General features: G+C 43.9%; 1 protein-coding gene across 1 annotated transcript in view; it reads right to left on the bottom strand.

The window, feature by feature from the left end:
- The window catches only part of Slc16a10 (solute carrier family 16 member 10), a 99,041-nt gene extending 79,835 nt beyond the window's left edge, over positions 1–19,206 (bottom strand). Inside the window, exon 1 of the mRNA XM_034524968.2 lies at positions 18,640–19,206. Within this exon, the coding sequence (XP_034380859.1) occupies positions 18,640–18,970 (331 nt within the window). The 5' untranslated portion in view covers positions 18,971–19,206. The remainder of the gene's footprint in view (positions 1–18,639) is intronic.
- Positions 19,207–19,465: the final 259 nt, after the last annotated feature.

The following is a 19,465-nucleotide window of genomic DNA, read 5'->3' as shown; positions in this document are numbered from 1 at the left end:
TCTCATGTATAGTTAATTCTATTACACATAATCTCATGTGTTATATTTGGGGAGCTGCTTGCACATGCCTTGTACTTATTTTTGATTGGGGTGGTAGTCTCTGTTGACTTAACTTTGTAATGGCACCCAAGAACAGTGGCCCTGAGGTGAAAGCCAGTGGCTGTTCGCGCCTTTCCTTCCTTCCCCCCTTGCAGTGCAGCAGAAGGAATGAGATGTGGAGTCTAAGACACAGTCATTCAGGAGCCCCAGAACAGAAGGCTGGGTTGCTCAGTAAGGCAGCAAAGGGCTGCAATTCTTCCAGGGTGTTGTCTTCTCTGAATCTTTATCAACTCGTCAGCTCCCACCTGGCTCTGATGAGATGGTGACAACACCAAGTGTGGAATGTTTAGGTTTTTTGATACTCATAAATCAGCACTGAGCCCAAAAGCAAAACAAGAAGTTTCGAGAAATGGTACGTCATGTCCTCAGAGGGTTCAATTTCTATAAAAATGACAAGATTAGTTAAGATTCTACCATCTCAGGGTCAGACTTTGGCTCCGTTCAGGATGTTAATGGCATTATCGCAAACAAATAGCTTCAAAGCAAATACCCAAATATTGACTAAAGTAGACACAGTTCAAAAGCTTGGTTTATTTGGTAATGCAGAAGAATAAGCCGATCACATTGGCTTTGATCCTCCCACTTTTTTTTACCAATCCTCTTCAATATTCTAACTTCCCAGCAATTCTGTGAGGCCAACTCCCTTCTAAAGGACAAAAATTAAATAGTCAGTGTGTGTATTACTAAATAAAGCAATTCTGGCTTTAACATGCTTTCATTTTAACTTCAAAGGGGTCACTATTAGCTTTCCAGTACCCTCTTCTCTACAAACTGCCATTTTCAAAAGGACAAATTCTAATTTACTTTTAAAAGGGCTGGCTCCCCCCCAAAAAAACCTAACTATATAGTTATAGTTATACTAAAATTATATATATATAATTTTTTTTTACAAATAATGAGAGGGGAAATCCTTCTTCTCAATATTCTACTTTAATTGTTTCCATATTCTATATGCACATTTTCAGAACTGTCGTCACGTGACACAGCCTGGTCGTTCACCATCTGGGGTTGCCATGGCGCTACATAGCAACTATCATCATTTACAGTTACACCCCAGTATGTAAAGTGGTCTGCATTGGCTCAGGCAGCCCTGCTTTTGAAGGCATGGAAAGTGTTTGCCTTTTTAGAGTGATAGAGCAGTGAGCATCTTTAACAGTTTGCATTTTCTCTTACATTTCATTAGGCAAGGCACCAGGAAGCAACATTCCAGGCCTAATGATGTGACAACAGTTGATATAATAAATAGAGCTTGCCAAGCATTTTAATTAACAATAAGTACTATCAAGCCAGGTGTGGTAGCTCATTTCTATACTCAGCACTTGGGAGGCTGAGGTAGGGATACTGACATGTGCCGAGGCTCACCTGAGCTTCACAAGTTCTAGGCCAGCCTAAGCTATAGAGTAAGACCTATCTTTAAAACAATAACAAAGAGGCTGGAGAGGTGACTCCACTGTTAAGAGAACTTGCTGCTCCTCCAGAGGACCTGGGTTCAGTGTTCAGCACCCACATGGCAGCTGTACCTCTTCTGCCATGTGGGTGCTGCACCTCTCATGCCAAATGTCCTCTTCTGGTCTCTACAAGCACTGCACTCACTTGGTGCACCCATACACATAAGATATAATGACAGTAATAAATAAACCACATTTATTAAATACCTAAGTATGAAAGCTAGAGCTATGTATGAGGCTGTACAAAAGATTCCTGTTCCATGTGGGTAAAAAGTAAAGGTCCTTAAGGGACTACTGAACAAATACCACATTTCAGTCCCATAATTCCTGTTTTGAGGACATATGTAAAGGTTGGGGAAGGAGGCTGCAGAGTGCGCTCACTTCTTAACTGTTTAAAGCTGTCTCTTGGGGTGGGGAGTGAAACTCCGTGGTAGAGCACTTAACAGAACTTACGTAGGATGCTCAAGGCTCTGGTTTGAAAATAAATATATAAGTGCTTCATTATTGATCTCCAGACATGATACTGCGTTGTATTTACCTTGTATTATACTGTGTATTTACCTTGTAAATACACTTCAACAAGGTACTCTATAACCTGAGCCTCCTAGACAACACATGTCTAAGAGAGAGAGAATAAAGGAATAGCCAAAAAAAAAAAAATAACTTCAAAGAAAAAAAAACAAATATTTTTTACTGTTTACTAATAGGAAGAAATGTATTTAAAATCAAATTCTCCCCTTGTTAGCCTTGCAAAGACAATACATGGTACTTCTTTTAGTTTATAAGCAAACATATACAAGCATTCTGCCACCTTTCCACAAAAAAAGTGAGGGAAATCCACTATATATAGGTTTGTTACAATGATTACATGCTTGTACCGCCATGCCTCACTTTTTATATTCCTTTTAAAATATGCTTTTTATTATAAAATATATAAGCATTCACCAAATGACTGTCAAATCTTAACTTGGCCATATTTGCTTTCAATTCTTTACAAAATCCAGTCAGAGTCCTTTAGTGACCCTGCTCATGGTTCCCTCTTCTTCCCTTATCAAGCTAACCACATTCTGGATTGGCTATAATACCATTTTTATGCATGATTCTATGCTTTTATTCCAATGTACCAATAATATACTGACCTCCATTTAAAGATGCATACTTTCATATTACAGCATCCCTAAAACTGGAGTCAGAACTTAGCTGCTATCTCTCACAGTGCTGAAAAGTTCTATGCATGCTTCCAGGGGGGGACAGTCATGAAGAGTCTTACTCAACAGTGAACACTGCAAGCTAAATATTGACTGGCCTGATGAGACATGTCCGCAGGTGTAATAGAGACAGGAATGTGATGGGAGTAACTAACACTTTATGATTTCATTTAAATCACACCTCACAAGGAGGAATTCATGCCTTACAGTTAACTGGACCAAGAAAAAAAAAATGTGGCTAGCTAGATCATAGATTTAAAACACTACCCACAGTTAATAACTCTTGAGTGGTAGCATCACTACACCCAATCCCACAAAACTATTAAAGTCTTCCCAGGGTTCATCTTTGACCAGCCAAGGTGCTGCAGTGAGGCTGCGCAGTGAGGGCCCCATACAGAACGTTTCTAGAAGTCTCTCTTGTTAATGCCGCTTTAAAAATAGATGTGTTGATTTTATTTTATGTATGAGTGCTCTGCCTGTGTGTCTGTCTGCGTACCACTCCTGTATGTCTGTCTGTGTACCACTCCTGTGCTTGGTGCCCACAAAGCTCAGAGGAGGAAGTCAGAGCACCAGGAACTGGAGTTACAGAGGGTTGTTAGCCATCATACGGTGCTGGGGACCAAACCCTGGGCCTCTGCAACAGCAAGTGTTCTTAACTGTGGCCCTCTCTCCAGCCCCTTAACAATCTTTGTATTTGAGACTAAATGAAGCTACCATACAAGTAGAAGCACAGACACACTGCTTATGGGTCACAATCAAAATACCATTTTGATAATAATTCATCTGCCCATGTGTGCTTTGACAAGGATTCTTGGTTACAAGACGGGGTCTAGGGGGCTGTGGAGACGGTTCGGCAATAGTGCATGTACTGTTCATACTGAGGGCGACAGCTTGGTTCTCAGCACCTGTATCTGGAGGCTCACTGCAGCCTATAACTCTATCTCCAAAGGACCAAACACCCTTTCCTGGACTTTAAGAGTGCCTACCTGCATTCACACATGCACCTGCCCACATACAGGCAGATACTCACATGCTAAATTAAAAATAAATCTTAAAAACATTCCCCAGGATTTAGTTATTGTGTTCTGATACTAGTAAGTTCTTTGTATGTGAGAAATCTAATACTATTTATGAAACTAATTCACCTTACAACAAAAATGTAAATTAAGATTTTAAAAGAAATGTAGATAAAAAATCTTAACTAGGAATCACTTTTGAAGTTTTAAGTTTTAAAGGTCAGCGTTATTGAGGGATAAATGATGTTAGAAGAGGTGCTGGTTTTAAGTGTGGGATTGGAGTTCTGACAGGTGTAATTTGCACCCTAGTCATAGAGCATCCCTATTTTTCTAGAATGTTCCCTGTCCCCCTCTGCAGTCTTCTTTCCTTGCACTCTGGTTGTAGAAACCACTAACATGCTTTCTGTCAGTACAGTCTACCTTTCCTGGTTTCCATAGGTGTATGTGTAGCATCCAGTTGTTTTCTTGTGTTTGATTTTTTCCTCTACACGCTTTTGAGGTTCTTCTGAGATCTGCAGGTATCAGGAAGTCTTGTTTATTATTTACTGCCGAGTGCTTTACATTGTATGCCTGTGTATGTTGCCTACACATGTTGAACATTTAATTGTTTCTAGTTTTTGCCTCTCATGAATAGTGCTGCTACAAACATATTCGTCTTTAAGTCTCTGAGTGGACATGTTTTTGGGTTTTTTTTTTTTTGTATTTATCAATATTTTAAATTTCATAAGACAGTAATACTGTTTTTTTTTTTTAAATCAATTAAACAAAACTGAGTTCCAGGTCAGTAAAAGCCATAGAAGGAGATGCTATTTCTGAAACAAAACAAAACAAGATGTGTGGTTTGCAGCCTGCACCTTGAAGGCAGCTCTGTTCCACCGACACTGGAGGTAAAGTCTCTGAACTCGGGTGGGTATGACTGCACTTCTAGTGTTCACCCCACAGCTTCTAGAGTAAGGGACGCCATGCCGTGCCGTGCCGTGCGGCAGGAAGGGAAAGGCTTCCGTCACTTACTGTTAGGTGTAAGAAAGCTGACCGAGTTGGACAGCTATAACTCACTGACTTGCTTTCCAAAAAAATTAAGGATATTTCCAGGTCAGTGGAGTAAGCATCCCAAGATTAGTGTCCAATGGTTAGTTTACCCTCCTAAGTGACCGTGAATAATGAGGATTACACTGCTTTGACGTGTTTTTTTGCAGTATCCATCCGTTGCCACCATACACACAAAGCCATCATGATGGATTAAGAGGAAAAGGACAGATTAATTTAATTAAAGATTACTTTTTGATTACTTTTTACCTTTTTTTTTTTTTTGCAAAGCTAGTCTGTGTTTTAAATGGCTCAGTATTTGTTTCCCAAACAAAGATGTAAAAAAATTTTTAATTCCACCACATAACAAACTGATTCTGACAGCATTCGCATAAGGATTGACACTAGAGACCTAGCCTCACTCAATTAACCCCTGGACTCAGCTATCTCTTTGTGAAATAAGAAGCCCACAGCCCTTCTGTTTCTCAAACTCTTCAGAGGAAAACTGTCTCAACTGTCCTTCCCCATTCCTCACTGTCCTAAGCATCAGCCTTTGTACTTGCTAGTCAGCAAACCACATCTTAGTTCCTCCCAGCATGTGTTACAGCTGAGGAACATAAAAATGCTGGCATAAGCCAATATTTGCCTTCAGACAGACTTTGTAACTGATGGAAAAAGATGTTAAAAGATCAAGCAGTTACAGAAGGAAAAGGGGCATCATCACTTAGAAAATGGAGACAGGGGCAAATGGGGAGATGGTTTATGGGTAATAGCCAAACCTGATGACCTGAGTTTGGTCCCTGGAATCCCCATGGTGGAAGGAGAGAACCAACCCCCGCAGGTTGTCCTCTGACCTCCACATGCACAAGGTAGCATGTGACACACACACATATACACAAAAAGAATTAATTTAAAAAAAAAAAAGCAAATCCTATGGTTGCACAGCTTCTGATTCCCTGCCATCCACCCCTGCTCTGACCGGTTCTTCCTCCAGGGTCACTACTCCAACACTTTCCATTTCAACGTTGGTCACAAGAGAGCAACTCAGGACCCACGTCGAAGAGATTACAACACAGCACGAGTCAGCACACGTTGTCACCAGGCCGACGTGCTCAGTAACACGAGTGGTGGATACATCTTCCAGCAACTCCAGGGGCTCTGAGTCTGCCCCCCACCCCCCCCCATGCTCAGTGTCTGACAGGAAACCAAGTAAAACTTTACTTGTATGTGGCCAAGTCACCACTTATTATCTCAGCTGGAGCTGCTCCATTCTCAGCCGATGCGTGCCACAAGAGATACCTTTTGCTGCTCAGATTTCAGTGTCTGCATCTGCAGAGACAAATTGTGTTTGGGTTTTTGGCTTGTTTGGGGAGGGTGTTTGATTCTTTTGTTTTGTTTTTGTTTTTATAGACAGGGGCAATCCCGTGGCTGCCTAAGACAGAGTTCCTGATCCCTGTTGTGCTATGCTCTGTGGAAGACACACACTCTTCCCAAAGCTCTCCTGCTGGCCTCAGCTTGACACCCCCCTCCCCCCAGCTTGAAAGCTGCATTTCCAGCCATCTTAGGTTTCTGTTGCAGTTCTGAGACACTACAAATTTCTGATCCCCTTGCTTACAATTCTCCTGTCTCAGCCCAGCCTCATTTAAGGTTATCTATGGCATCACCTCCTTGAGTGCCTCTGCTATTTAACAGTGTTCTACATGACAAAAACTCATGTAGAGTTGGTGGCACAAAAAAGAGGCAGAGACAGGCAGATCTCTGGGAGTTGAAGTCTAGCCTGGTCTACAAAACAAGTTCTAGGACAGCCAGGGCTGTTACACAGAAAAACTGTCCCAACAAACAAACAAAACAAAACAATTCAAGCCAGCCTTTCCCTGGCAACTCCTCCTCCTCAGGCCCCTAGTGCCCTTGGTCCTGCCAATGGCTGACATAATCTAGGAATCCCAGTACTGAATAAAGTTGTGGGACTCTCTTCAAAAATTACTCAGACACATTTCTCCAAAAAAAAAAAAAAAAAAATTGAAACAGGGTCTCACTATATAGCCTGAACTCACTATATAGATCAGGCTGGCTTTGAACTCACAGAGATCAAACTGCCTCTGCTTCCCAAGTCCTGGGATTATAGATGTACACTACTATGGCTGACTAAATGCTTTAATGTCATATACATCTAGGGCTAGAGAGATGGTTCACTTGCTAACAGCAACCACTACTGTCCCCAGCACCCACGCAGGGTGGCTCACAGCTGCTAAGAGCATACTATGCCTTTGACCTCCAACATGACCTGTACCCACAGGCACACACATAGTTAAAAATACAATCTCTAAAAAAGCTACATGCACAGAAATATTAGATTTTATAGTGCTGGACAGTGGCCATAGTCTGTTGAAAAGATATAGAGACCACCAAACCACAGCCTAAACTCCCAGTCTGGTTTGGCTTTAGGTTTGAGTTGGTTTAGAGTAGGTAGTAAGTGCTTTTTTTGTTTATGTACCAGAAATTGAATACCAGGGCCTCACACATAATAGCAAGTATTCTACCAGAAAGCTACATCCCTGGCACAACATTCTAGATAAGTTAAGTGTTTGAGTTTTTGTATAATATTTTTATTCTTTGGTTATTCCCTACATGTACACAATGAATTAAAACTTTAACTGTGTGTGTGAATGAATATTAGTGTGTATATGTGAGTGTATGCATGAATGAGTATGATGTGTGTGTATGAGTGTGTGTGAATGAGTGAATGTGTGTGAGTGTGTGTGTGTGCAGGTATGCATATTCCAGAGCACACATGCAGAGGTCAGAGGATGGTTTTCTGAGGTTCATTCTCTCCTCCTGCCTGTTGCAGCATGGTCCCTCTTGTTCCTGCCATGCTGCTTCCTCCTGACTAGCTGACCCACTAGCTTCTAGGCAATTCTCCTGTATCTATGCATCTTATACAAGTGCTGGGAGCACACATTCACGCAGTGCTCAGGTCATCAGGCTTGGACAGCCAGCACTCCTTGCCAGTGCATCGTCTCCATAGCCCTGTGCTTCCCTAGGCTTCCTCGTGTTCCACACTCATCCCCCACACTTCCCTCAGTCTGTTCTAGAATGCCTCCTAACTAGTCTTTCTCTTTTCAGTTACTTCCCTAAAACATCAGCCAGTTTTCTTTCAGGCATGGATTTTCTGAACTTAATGCCCTGCCCATTTCCTCCTTCTGAAACCCAAACCTTCTTTTTAAAAGTTCATCTTTCTGTGTGTGTGTGTGCATGGTGTGCGTGAGGGCTTACAGTAACTCGGGTTGTCCGTTTGGGTGACAGGCGCCTTGACTTGCTGAGCTGTCTCACTACCCTTCTACTATCTTTCAAAGCCCCCAGTTTCTCTCTAGGCCTGCTTATCAATATTCAGACTTCTTGTGTTAGCATTCTAGTCTTGTGCTCTCCTGCTACATCATTCTTCTTACCAGCTTCACCTTCTATGACTCCACTATGATTCCAGCACCAAAATAAGGGATCGTACACAAAAGAAAGAGAGAGAGAGAGAGAGAGAGAGAGAGAGAGTCACAAAGGAACTAAATCTATAATTTACCATCTACAATTTTGAAATCCTAAACTCAAAGTTTCTAAGGATGGCTGGTGCTGGAAAGCTAACTCAGCTTATTGCTCTTGCAGAGGACCTAGGTTCAGGTCCCAGGACCTACAGCTACAGAGTTTGAAACCAGTCTGAGCTACATGAAACTGGTTAAAAACAAACAAACAAATAAGAAAATGATTATGTATGTGACATTAAACATAATTTTTTAAACCAAAGTCAAAATGTGGACAAATAATATGATTTTATTTAAAATTGGTCCCTAAGGCTAGGTATGCTGGCATATGCCTTTAATCCCAGAACTCAGGAAGCAGAGGCAGGAGGATCTCTGAGAGTTCAACGCCAGCTTGGTCTACAGAGTGAGTTTCAAGATAGCAAGGACTAAACTGAGAGATGCTTTCTCAAAAAAAAAAAAAAAAGTATACTATAAAACTATTTTTAAAAAACAAAACTATAAAACTAAATCAAACTACCAGTTCCAACCTATTCCATAATGAACAATTCTCTAGAAAGAAATGAAATAAGACATAATACTTGTATGACTAAAGGCTATTCAATTCCTACAAAGCAGCTTCTTTTTTCTCTTACTGTATTTATTTTCTATTACTGTCACTAATAACCAATCACTGACAAATAGGAAGCTGTCCTGGTGCTATCCATAGAGATCCCACAGGAAGTTAGATAAAAGTAAAAACTAAATAAATAAAAATAAGAAATAATACTCCAAATGAAAAGTTTTCTACTATTAAAAACCATTGTCTGGGCTGTGGGCACCTGGCTCAGCGGTAGGCTCAGAGGTAGAGAGAGATAAGTCTAAGCGGTGAGTTCAGTCCCCGGCAGGAAGGAAAGAAAAGCCATGTGTATGGCTTAACCAGGCATTAATACTTATCTATGCAGAAAACTCGGCATTAAGCAGTTTTCTATTTTTCTTTTTTCTTTTCTTCTTTTGAGACAAAGTTTCACTACACAACCCTGAAGCTCACTATATAAACTAGGTTGGCCTCGAACTTGCGACACATCTGTGTCAGTCTCTGGAGTGCTAAAATTAGAGGCCCAAGCCACACTTCTGCCACAGTTTTCTGTTTCTAATTTTTTTTTTAACTTTATTTTTAAGTGTACGAGTGTTTTGTCTGTCTGTCGTCTGTGCACCATGTACATGCGGTGCCTGCAGAGGCCAGATAAGGGAACAGGACGCCCTGGGACTGGAGCCGCGATGGCTGTGAACAGCCCCGTGGGTGCTAGGCAAGCAACTCTGGTCCTCGGCAAGAGCAACGAGCACTCTCAACCTCTGAGCCTTCGCATCCCTCCAGCCCCCCTGGTTTTCTATTTTTATAAAATCTAAGAGAATTGGAGTTTAGAGTCCATCTATGTGTACAACAGAAATACATGTTTCAGCTTTCAGAACTGCTGCAGAACATTGTCAAAGCAATTTACTCTTGGGGAAGGAGAGCACTAGCTGAAATGTGACCCGTCAGAACACTGCCCTGAGCCTCCGGGTAGATGGGAACGGGAGGGAGGCAGTAACGTTTCCTGAACTTTTGAGGGCAATGGAAAGGAGGCGGGGTCTCATGATATAGCCCTGAATTTGCAATGTAAACTAGGCTAACCTGAATTTCTGACACAGACAGGCTAGCCTCAAACTCAAGCTAGCCTGCTTCTGCCTAAGTACTGGGATTGGTGGTGGAAACTACCAGGCTTGATTCATTTCCCTGACTTTTTACATTAATTTAACCAATTATCTTTTGCTTGGACTTAACTATCTAAGGCAGACCTTGACAGTCTTTAGTAACTCGCTGTGGCTGCTGCAGTGCTGGAGGCGGAGCCAGTGCCAGGACCTCCCACAAGCTGGGCAAACACTACGGGATAGGCCCAGCCCCGTCTCTTAATTAACTTTAAAGTCTACTTAGTGATTCTCGAGTCAGGAGACTAAAGTAAGAATACATCATAACTCCAGAGATGCACGAAAAGCATATTCAGTATTAAAACCTTGTAATTACTAAAAACTAAATGGCAGCCCTAATTATTTTTCACAACCCAGCTAAAAATAAAGCCTGGCGAAGCTTTGCCCTGTGAGTAACACAGTTCTTACGCTGCTCTTCTGAGCACCGAGGGGCGCGGGGTGGGGGGGGGGGGGGGGGGAAGAGTAAACTCCCGGTGAAGGTGCGTACAGATGCTCTGAAGACCGTGAGATTTGTGTATTTAGTAAATGGAACACAGAAGTTGGATGGAAACTCTGCTTTGGTCCAGATGTGGTATTTCAAATCAGTAGCTCACAAACATCCCCTGCAATGGTGAAATGAAAAGACTTCGCCACCTCGGTTTCTTAGCTCTGGCTTCTCTTCGTACAGTGAGTCCGTTACCTTTGCTGTTGCTGAAACGTGGTGTAACTGTGCACATTCAACGCACTCAGCACCGCTCCGGGTACTGCTCTCCTCCACACCGCAGGCCCTGACAGGCTGTTTCCTATGTGGGGTAGGTAGGTAGGTCTGCCGAACGCTCAGGTGTACTAGAGATGGCCATCCTGAACGTCTGCCAAACAAAACATCACCCAGAGTTCCTGCGTGGGCGGTGCCAGGTGAGGCAGGTGCCTGGAGCTTTGGTGAGCTGCCTTTTCCAGTTATGTTTGGGGCTTAAGTTTGTTTTTGTTGAGATTTGTTTAATTTGAATATGAAGTCAGTTTTCTGATTGAGCTACCATGACTTGAAGTGGAATTGTTTTCCAGAAATGACCTTCCTCCTGGTGCTTCAGCAGGAGACACTATTGGGGTCTAGATAAAATACAAGTGAATGTATAGAACACCGTATTGAGGGGAAAGGGCAGGGTGTTTTACTTTATATGAATACAAAACTATGTCCGCAGTTAAAGTGATACCCCTAAGCGCGACGTGGTAGGTGTGAGCACTGCCGTCATGCTGCCCAACCCTAACCTCCGAAAGCTGACACATGATAAGGCTAGCCCAAAAATAAATAAATAAGCCACACATGTGTATAGTTCAGATATGAGAGGAACCAAGTTAGGACGACCATCTGACCAGGAGTTTGAGATCATCTAGACAACACCACAAGATCCTGTTGCAAAATAAATGAAAATTTAAAATAAGACAACGCATGGAAGCCTGCTCTTTATGACAAAGGTCTATACAAAGTACCACTTAAATAAACGTGGCTGGCTTTAAAATGCCTTCTGTGCTCCAAGCACAGTGGTATGAGCCTGTAATCCCACCACTAAGAAGTCAGAGGCAGACACAGCAAGACCTTGTCTCAAAAAAAAAAAATGAATAATTAATTTAATTCCTTTCAAAGATTGCTGATTAGCTTAGAAGAGGTTGAAGTTGAGTTCTGTCCTTTACTTTAAGCTTGATTAATAACTCACTTTAATTTAGTCTCAAATCTCTAAAATGTAATAGCCTCCAATTATCCCAAGTGCTTAAAATGTGACCTCTGTTTCATAAAGTCCCAGTGTTGCGGCATAAAGAACGAAGGTGCTGGAATCCTACAGATTAACACACTGAGGAGAGGAGTGGAACACATAAAGGGACAGGAACAAAGGTAACGTGACACACCTGGATATGTTCCAGCTTAGCTAGAACACAAAGAACAAGAAAGGAGAGGTAGCCAGACGGGGAGGCAGAGGCAGGTGGGTCTCTGCAATGGAGACAAGCCTGCTCTGCATGGTGAAGCCAGCCAGGACTACACAGAAACTCTGCCTCAAAAATATCAGGAAGAGAGAAAGGGACAGAGGAAAGGAGGGACAGGACAGACAGGCAAGCAAGAGTGGCAGGTCAGAGAAGTGCCATAATTTTCAGACCTAGGTGTGTTACTTAGGTTTTTGTCTCACTGTGACCAAACCCCTGAGAAGAACTTGGAGGGTTTATCTGGGCTCACAGAATTGAGGTATCAACCATGGTGAGGTCTGGTAGACCACAGAGTTCATGTCACAGCAGCCAGGAAACAGAGAAGTAGGAACAGAGGAAGGCGTGAGGGCCATACCCTAGTGACCTGCTTACTCCATAGGACCCACCTGCCACTAATGCCATAATATCTACTGTGGAATAGTCATTAATCAGAGCCCGCCTGATCTCTGGAAAAACATCACACACGTATATGTGACGTAAGGAACCCAAAGTATATACTATGAAATCCAGCAAAGACGTGTGCCCTTAAGTGGGTGATGTGTCTGGTGACGGGGGAAGGCTACCTGGGCTGGCTAAAAGGCAAATTCACTTTAACTGAGTATGACGTGCATTTGAACCCAAATGGAACTGACCAGAAATTGTAAACACTCATCTTAACTTTAGAGATAATGGCCCCAAGAAAGTAACTGGAGCCACGGGGTTTGTGAAACACCTGGATAGGCAGGAAAAAAATCAAGTACCTAGCTATAGAATTGGCCTCAAGAAACTGCAGCATGGGTTGAACAGGAATAAAAGTAAAGATACAGCAAATCATATCAAGAGCTCAGAGCTGGCTCTGTAAGCAGCGGTAGAGCCTTTGCCTAGCGTTATATATATTTATTATATATATCCCTGGCATATATAATACATATACATATTACATATACACATGTGTGTGTGTGTGTGTGTGTGCGCCCATCTCCCTGGATTTCATCTCTAGAACACAATTTATTCTAAAAGATTCTCCGAACTTGTTCTGAAATAAGTCTGATACACCTTTAGTTGTGTTGACTTGGCAATTAAAATAGAAGGAAAGGGAAGGAAGTAACTATGACCGGACCTTTTTTTTCTGTGGTGATGTAGCCCTGGCTGACCTGGAGCTTGCCTTCGGCTCTACCTTCCAAGTACCAGGATTCTAGGTGGACACTATCCGGCCCAGCCCAATACTCTTCCGTTACTTTCCACTTCCGTGAATGGCTTCTGTGCCCTGTTGACTTACTAGCCAGTGGTTCAGATGAGTCACTGGCACAAGAAAGCCTTCTTAGCGTCTCTGCCTCCAACGACAGTAGGAATGCTGTGCTGCTGTCACAGGCATAGACAGATGGGAACACGAGCCAGGTCTCTCTACTGTTGTAATCATCTCAGCAAAGCAGTTGTTACTTACTTCATTAAGACAGCGGCACGGTTCGTCCTATTGGCAGCTCTCCTTGTCAACTAGACCTCTTGAGGATAAAGGCAGCAGGATTGACTCTGACTTTCAGAGCCAAAGACTTTGACAGTTTAAATCTCCAGTAATTTAGGTGTAACACAAAACTACATTGTCGTTCTAGGGCTTAGAAAACTAGCCCAAAGCGAGCTAAAAAGCAGTTTCTCTCAGACCGTCTCTCACTCACTTTCCACTGAGGCAAACTGTTACAGCTTGAATTCTCTTCCTCCAGTTCCCAGGTAGATAATAATAATTAAAGCCCCTGTCCTCAAGCCAGCCATAAAAGCTTAAAAAAAACATCCTCTAATATCCACACTACACACTACACAGGTTCTAAGGAAGAGTTATCTGTAGAGGATTGGACCTATCTTGTTTGGTCCTTAATACTGCAACTGAAGAATGGGGAAGGATCTGGCCAGACAGTCCCTGTCAGTCTCCCTGTCAGACTCCCTGTCAGTCTGCTGCTGTTAGACTGCTTGCTACTGTACCCTTCTTCTTCACTAGTATTTGTTGACCAACACAGTTGACTAAGCTTCATTAATCCCGTGACTAAAAACAGGCCAGTTAACTTCAGATGGCAACCTGAAGGCTTCCGTGTCACACGCAACTATAACCAAATAATTCAATGACGTTTGAAAGGGAAGATCTAGACTCTAAAGACAAATGTGAAAGTCTGGGTTTGACACAAGCTGGCCTGAAGCTTCAGTGGCTAAGGAGGGTAATGAGGGCCTGCAGCATGCTCCCACCTCTGAATGCTACCCCACTCCTGCTGCACGGTACAACTGTCCACAGAATGTACTTTTACCCTAAAGGGAAAGTGCTGTAACAGTAAAGCCTGTGGACAGAGAGCCTTTCTTTCCACACCTTTGTAACAGTTGATTAAAAATAAAATAAAATAAAATGTGAAAAAAAAAAAAAAAAAAAGGTGGGCAGTGGTGGCGCATGCCTTTAATCCCAGCATTTGGGAAGCAGACTGAGGCAGATTTCTGAGTTTCAGGCTGGCCTGATCTGCAGAGTGAGTTCCAGGACAGCCAGGGCTACACAGAGACAGGCTACCCTGTCTCAAAAAACCAAAAAAAAAAAGAAAAGAAGAAAAGAAAAAACCTAATGTTAACTTGCATTTGAAAGAATCTAGAGAGAAGTATATTGTGTGGTGTTTCCATCTTAAACACAGACCTCCATTTTCACGAAAGGCCATTAAAGAGCGTATCCAGGACCAAGGGAAACAGCTCAGCCGGTAAGAGCCTTTGCTGCTCAAGTCTGAGCACCTGAGCTCAGATCACCAGAACCTGAGTAAAAGCCGAAGGTGAGAACCAGCACCCAGCGTTGTCCTCTGACCTCCACCAACACAGCATGGCATGGGCACACTCTTACACACAAACATGTACATGTACACACATACATTCACAAAAATATTTTTTAAAAAAGAACCTATTGGGGAAATTGTTGAAAGAAGTCAAACCTTTGGTTCAAAAAGACAGTAATTTCTTCAAAAGGTTAGCATCAATGCTAACCTAAATACAAATTCTAAAACCCTATCTTTAATAGGTATTTTAAAAAAAACAAACACATCATTAAAATATTTGTCTTTCCCCAAGAAGAAAACAGCAGGTAAGATTAACCCCTGGCATGAGCCCCGAGACTACCATGGCACTGTATGAGGAGACAGAACTCTAAACAGTTCCGTGGCTTTCCAGGCTCCAGCAGCTAAGACAAATTTATGGATTCTAGCAGAAGCCAATGCTGCCGTTAATTGTGGTACCCATTTTCTTTCCCAAAGAGTCTGGTTGCCTTCCACTCAGGCAAAAGCATGTGCTTGGGAACAGGTAAAACTGAAATGAAAAGGACAACCCAAGCTCTCTAACTACCTGGACTACCTCTGACATTGCTGTGTCACCCGCACATGGGCACACGGTGGAGGCTGTCGTCCTCTGTATGCCTTACTGACTTTCCTGACCAGCTGGGGGTGCAGCTTCCCCATCCAGAGCCACCGGTTCAGAGACTTTATAACCAAACTCCCTTGGAATTTCAGACTTTTAGAGCAGGATTGAGGATCTTTGTAGTGCAAATGTCTCAGGGGAGAATTCTTTCTCTAGAATACTCATCTGTTAGATATACCAGCAGATCCGAAACTCCGAGAATAGCTGGCATTGTTTCTTCCTGCCACTAGTTCCAAACAGTAAACATGGGGTACATGGCGGTACATACTTTTAATACCAGAACTCTGAGACAAAGACAGCCCGGCCTACACAGTGCTTTTAAGCTAACCAAGACTTCAAAGTGAGACCCTGTCTCAAAAGAAAGAGGCGGGGCAGGGAGATAAACTGGCAGGGAGAACCAAACAGGTGTGAAACTCACACTTCAGTGGGAGTAAATCTCAGCATTTAGTTATTTTTTAAAGATTTATTTAATTATTTGCTTTATGTATATGAATACATTGTAGATGTCTTCAAACATTACAGATGGTTGTGAGCCACCATGTGGTTGCTGGGAATTGAACTCAGGACCTCTGGAAGAGCAGTCAGTGCTCTTAACTGCTGAGCCATCTCTCCAGCCCCAGCATTTAAATTTAGCCCTTTATTTCTAATAAATCTAGCCCTTTAATGATAATTCTGAAACAGATACTCTTATGGAGAAGAACCACTAGGAAATCTACTTTTAGCACCGCCAGGAAGAGCTGCCTTGCATGGTACTCTAAACAGAATTTTGCATACATGCCATTTTAAAAGTTGACTTCTCAGCTGGTTGGTGGTGGTGCATTCTCTTCCCAGCACTCAAGTCAGAAGCAAGTAGATCTCTGAGTTCAAGACCAGCCTGTTCTACAGAGTGAGTTCTAGGGCAGCCAGGGCTGCACAGAGAAACTGTCTCAAAAACATAAAAACAAAAAGTGGATTTCTCTGTGGAAGTGTCTACATTTCAAAAATCTCTTGACAAGATGTAAGATCAATAATTTCTGCTCAGCCTGGCCTTGAACTCATGGCCATTGTTACTAGTTGCAAAGAAAAAAGTTTTTTGGACAGGCTCTGTTATAGACTATAGAGACCTCAAACTTGCTTCAAAGAGAAACTTGCTTTATATGACCTTGGGCTCCTGCTCCTGCCCCTCCTTCAGAGTACTGGGACTGCAGACACACGCCACCATGGCTTTACGGAGTGCAGAACTACACAGTATGTAAGTACCACTCCACCAACTGAGCTAAGTCCATAGCCTTTCAGATGTTCAACCCCAGAAGCATTGTATGAACATAGAATGGTCAGATTTGCTGAGCGTTACCTAACCAGTGCAGTTAAAAATCTAATTCCTTAAGTCAAACAGGACTGAATCTTCTGCACAGCTGAAATTCATGTGAGCTCAAATTTTCGTGTCTGAAAAGGAAGCCTACCTCATGGAATTGCCTAAAGATAGAAATAGGATACGTGAAGTACTTAGACACAGAAGTATCAAGAACTGTGTAAAATGATTTTTGTTGGCTATTGGATCCTCATATCTGTCCTGCTGTAGTGTACAAGACTTACCTTCCTTCAGTTGAAACTAACCATCTGTGCCTAACCCTTTGACCTGTCCAACACAGCAACATCAACAGCCACTTAAGGAACAGAAATTCCTCATTAAATATGATACATCATTATTCACATGGAAAGAGTGGACAATAATACTTAATGCAGACGTTTTGGAGTATTTTTTATAAGTTTGGAATGCAACCTAAATGTCTTTTTAGAGAAAGAGTGCATAAAGTACAATACAACATATTCACATGATGAGAAGTCACTTTAAATGTGGAGAACTGGTGCAGCCCTTGAGCAGCAGCCGAAGCCTTGGGTTCCATCCCTAACACTGAAGGAGGAAATGAGTGAACGAGAAAGGGGTCTTTCTTCTCCACACCACCCTAACCTTCCAATTTGTAATTACAATCCTACTTATTTTTTTCTTTATGTGCACACCAAGAATCTAAGCAATACACACTCTAAAAACAGAAAGTAAAGATGGGGTGGGGCGGCTATGGTAGTACATGACTTTAATTCCATCACTTGGGAAGCAGAAGCAAGTAGCTCTCTGAGTTTGAGTAAGGCTGTCCTACACAGTGAGTTCTAGGCCAACCAGAATTACATAGTGTGAGAGCCTGCTGTTGTTTTAAAAGACTATTGCCCAGTATGGTGCAGAATGTTCTTATAATCCCAACTGAGCCCAGAGGATCTTGAGTTCAAGGCCAGGCTGAGCAGAGAGAAACACAGCTGGGAAAGAAACACAGAAATTATTGATCTTATGAAGTTTCCCAAAAGGCAGCGGCAGCCCGATTTAGCAATAGGGAATCACTCAATTTCCAAGCCAGGTGATGCGTTCTGCCTTTATTCTGTTCCTCACTAAGAAACTTGCTTTCCCTGACTTTCCATTTTCTCACCCAAACAGAGCTGACATCTGCCCTGCAGCATGAGATGAAATAATGGGTGAAATCTTATGCAGACGGTCCTAGACTTGACTTTTGCATAATCAGTCAAGATGCATTTGACGAAAATGCAGAGTCTGCACCTTTTGCATTTTATCTCCACGAGGTTAAAAAAAAAAGTCAACGTAACAGAAAGTCCAACCCCTTATCTTCCTCTTCCATCCCACGTGGCTGCCTCCTATGCTGTCTAAATATAGCAGAGCGTGCAGACAGACAACCGACTACCACTTTTAATGGGCTGCCTTTGGGACTCCCTGTGACCTTGGGATCCACTTTTCCATTTTGCCAATCTCCAGCGCTGGGCTGCGTCGCATCCACCCAAACACACCTATCCTTCTACAGCACGGCAGGCAGATAACCACGCCACCGTGGCGGTCACAAAACAGACTGTAAACATCGTAATGCAGTGTTGGTGGTGCTGGAACGTTCAGTTTACTTCCCACTATTAAGAGGAAAGTACTGTGGATTCTTGGCGCCCACTCTGCAGAAAAAGGAGGAGTACAAAGCCTCGGGCAGGTACTCTGCAACTTGCTTCCAAAAGCACGGTCCCTGCCTTAGGGTTCCATGCGAAAACTGGTAGAGGGAAGCCCCAAGCTGCAGGCTGCAAGTGAGACGGGTCAGACCCACAGCTGACACCCTCCCAGCACGAGAGGACGCACCGAGCCTCCCATTTCCCACCACGAATGTCCCATCCCCGGTCCCCCGGGACCGTCGCAACGTCCCACCTGTCTTGAAGTTGATGTTGTCATCGTCCTTGGCCCCGAATTTCTCCAGCATGGACACGAAGAGCACCCCGTAGGCGTTCTGGATGCCAAAAACCGACCCGTTGCACCACATGGCCGCCAGCATCACCAGCCAGCCCCAGCCGCCCTCGGGGGGGACGGGGGGCTCGTTGCCCGTTGTCGTCAGCTCCACCTCCACTTTCTCTGCCGCCACGTCGGAGACATCCGAGGGTCCCGGGCCCGGTAGCGGAGCGTCATCCGAAGGCGCGGGCCCGGGCGGCTGCGCCTCGTTCCTCTCCTGCTCGGCGGCGGGCTCCTCCTGGGACAGCACCATGGCCCGAGGCGGCCCCGTCGGGCGCCGAGAGAGTCGCGGGCGCAAGGTCCGGGGTGGCTCGCGCAGCCTAGGCAGCCGCGCAAACGGAGGAGGGAGGCCGAGGCGAGGACTCTGGAGCCCCGGGCGAGCGGCGCACACGGCAGACACCGCCTAGGGCGGCCAGAGGACTTGACACACCGGCTGTCCCTCGCGCCTGATCCAGCCGGCCCTCAGCCGCCACCTCTTAAAAGCGCCCCTCCCGCCCTCCGGCACCGCCTAGGGGCGTGGCCAGCGGAGGGCCTTACACCCAGAGTTCACAGGTGATTGGGCATCGGCAAGCGGAGGCTCCGCCTCGTGGGGGGAGGAGGAGGGTCCAATGATCGCGGGCGCGAGCGCGAGCGCGCGCTTGAAAGCGCGAGGCCAAATTAGCGACCCTGTGTCTTCCTCCAGGCTTAATGTCACCTCCTCTCAGCATTAACCTGGGGAGCGGCTCCTACGCGTGGGCTGCGTAGGTGA

The sequence above is a fragment of the Arvicanthis niloticus genome, chromosome 20 (genome assembly GCF_011762505.2).
Source record: "Arvicanthis niloticus isolate mArvNil1 chromosome 20, mArvNil1.pat.X, whole genome shotgun sequence".
NCBI lineage: Eukaryota > Metazoa > Chordata > Mammalia > Rodentia > Muridae > Arvicanthis > Arvicanthis niloticus.
This window is presented reverse-complemented; position numbering and strand designations above follow the sequence as displayed.